General features: G+C 42.2%; 1 protein-coding gene across 1 annotated transcript in view; it reads left to right on the forward strand.

Moving 5' to 3' along the window:
* Nucleotides 1-813: 813 nt before the first annotated feature.
* Nucleotides 814-2,488, forward strand: part of ENPP5 (ectonucleotide pyrophosphatase/phosphodiesterase family member 5) — a gene marked incomplete at both ends in the record, with an annotated part of 6,157 nt that continues 4,482 nt past the window's right edge. The window contains one exon of the mRNA XM_010178054.2: nucleotides 814-1,683. Within this exon, the coding sequence (XP_010176356.2) occupies nucleotides 814-1,683 (870 nt within the window). The remainder of the gene's footprint in view (nucleotides 1,684-2,488) is intronic.

A 2,488-nucleotide genomic window follows, 5' to 3' on the forward strand; every position in this document is an offset into this window, starting at 1 on the left:
TGTTGGGAAACTGATGTTCCTGCTCTTTGTTTGTCTAACTCTTGATCTAACACCTTTTAAGCAGCAAAACCTTTTAATGGTTATACTGCTGTATCTGAAATTCAAAGCTGATTTGCTAGTTTCTCCACTAGAAACTGTACTTGGCCCATTTAATAATCCCACAGCGAGTGTTGGGGCTGAGAAGCTGTGGTGGTTTCTAGCTGGTCCTCCCTCCCTCCCTTCCTGATGGGAGTTGTGCAAGTGCAGAGTCCTCCAGTTCCTGCTCCCATCTGCTGCTCTGCCATGTCATGCTAGTGTGTCTGCTGCCACGCTTGCGCAGAAGAGAAGTAATGCTCCAGAGATTGTAATGAGGGTTATAAAGTTCTGGTGGAGGTGGACCTTGCTGTTGTCAAGGTGAGAACTGCCCCTGGTTACATCTTAACTCTTAACAAGCAGAAGCTTTCTCGTAGGACAGTTTCTTACAACTTTGAGTACATAAAATACTTGAAAACTTCTCAGATTACAAGAGCAGGAGTTCCTGTGTGTTGGGAGCAGGAAGAAAAAAGGAAGAGGGGTGATGGTGTTGGATAAAGAAGTTGCTTTGTAGACTTTGTGTCATTCAACAGATTGTAGTGTCTCGCTTCCCAGCTCTGAAATTGGGAAATCAGTGTAAGTGACAGGTAAAAGGCCTCGTTCCTGTGCTTGGAGTGCCCAGCGTTAGTAAGACAAGCTGTATAAATACGTAAGGAATATTTTAGCTGCTCATTCTTAAAACTAAGTTATGAATTTGACAAGCAGGTTAATGCAAACAAATCTTCTGTCTCTGCTCAACAGATGCCCTGTTGCCTCAGAAGAAGGGACAAATACCTTCCAGATCAGCCATGAACTGGTATTGGAAAGTCCTGGCAATTTTCTTACTATTTCTTCCAAGTGCATCATCTCTGCAGCCAGCCCAGCCCAGAGTGTTGTTAGTATCTTTTGATGGATTTCGATGGGACTACATCTATAAAGTCCCAACTCCCAGTTTTCATTACGCCATGGAGAATGGTGTTCATGTCAAACAGGTCACTAACGTGTTCATAACGAAAACGTATCCTAATCATTATACAATGGTGACTGGTCTCTATGCAGAAAGTCACGGTATAGTTGCTAACGAGATGTATGATCCTATTCTGAATGAAACTTTCTCTCTGAACAAAATGGATATCCATAAATCTGAGTTCTGGGAAGAAGCCAGCCCAATATGGGTGACAAACCAGAGGGAAGGACATAAAACCGGAGCAGCTATGTGGCCTGGAACAGATGTGAAAATACACGGAGTCTTTCCTACATATTACATGCCCTACAATGAATCCGTCTCCTTTGAAGATAGAGTTGCCAGACTTATTGACTGGTTTACATCAGAAGAACCCATAAACTTTGGTCTCCTGTATTGGGAACAGCCTGATGAGATGGGCCATATTCTGGGCCCAGATAACCCGCTTATGGGACCGATAATTCGTGATATTGACAAAAAGCTGGGATTCCTTCTGTCTGAACTGAAGAAAGCGAAGCTGTGGGATGTGATCAATGTCATAATCACAAGTGATCATGGAATGTCACAGTCCTCCTCAGAAAGGCTCATTGAACTTGATCAGTATGTGAGCAGAGAGCTCTATAAAGTCATTGACCATTCTCCTGCAGTAGCTATTTTGCCAAAAGCAGGTAGGAGTTATAGCAGTAAAATTCTCTAAAGAAAATACTTGAGTATTAAAACTTTGTAGACATTTTTCCCTAACTGAAGTGGTGGTAGCAGCACTGATGCCAGTAGGACATCAGCCTTGAACAAGGAGTACTTGCAGGATCACTCTGTGTTCTTTTTGCTAGCTTTGTCAAAAGCCTGGATTACCTTTCTGAAATGAAAAGTGAGCAAACCTGCCTGTTGTTGACCAATATTGCCAAATATCCTTTAGTTCTCAGGAGGAGTAAGATAATCTAACGGCGTTATCAAGGATAGAAAACAACTGAATGTTACATATCTTACCTTTCATCAAGATGCTAAAGCCAGAGAGGAGGAATTAGATTCCTAACTCAAACAGTAAACTGAAACCAGATGGGGAGCTTTGATAAAAAGAAAGCCTGTGTTGGTGTTTGCTTAGCTGCCAGCTATTGTAGTTCACTTGAGGTTTTTTCTCCCATCACGCTCAACAGCCAGCCAGCTGTATATATCCATACCATTTTTATTGTGGTAATGATGGGCAAGAATACTGTTGGAATTGAACTCTGAAGTCTGGTTGCAGTCATTGAAGGGCTGCTTAAGTGTCAGGTGCAAATGTGTTAACCTGGAAAACAGCATTTTTTGTGTGCACAGAGGTGCTAATTTGGAAGTTGAGTTTTAAGGTGACCTTCTGAAAAGGTATTTTTTAAGATTTCTGTAACGTTTGCATTACTAATGGGTAGCACTCTGTAATGCCCCAGCAAGGATTGTTTTGCAGACTTGGATGGAGAGCAGCCCTGAGGAGAAGGACTT

This window comes from Antrostomus carolinensis, unplaced genomic scaffold (genome assembly GCF_000700745.2).
Source record: "Antrostomus carolinensis isolate BGI_N321 unplaced genomic scaffold, ASM70074v2 scaffold36361, whole genome shotgun sequence".
Classification (NCBI taxonomy): domain Eukaryota; kingdom Metazoa; phylum Chordata; class Aves; order Caprimulgiformes; family Caprimulgidae; genus Antrostomus; species Antrostomus carolinensis.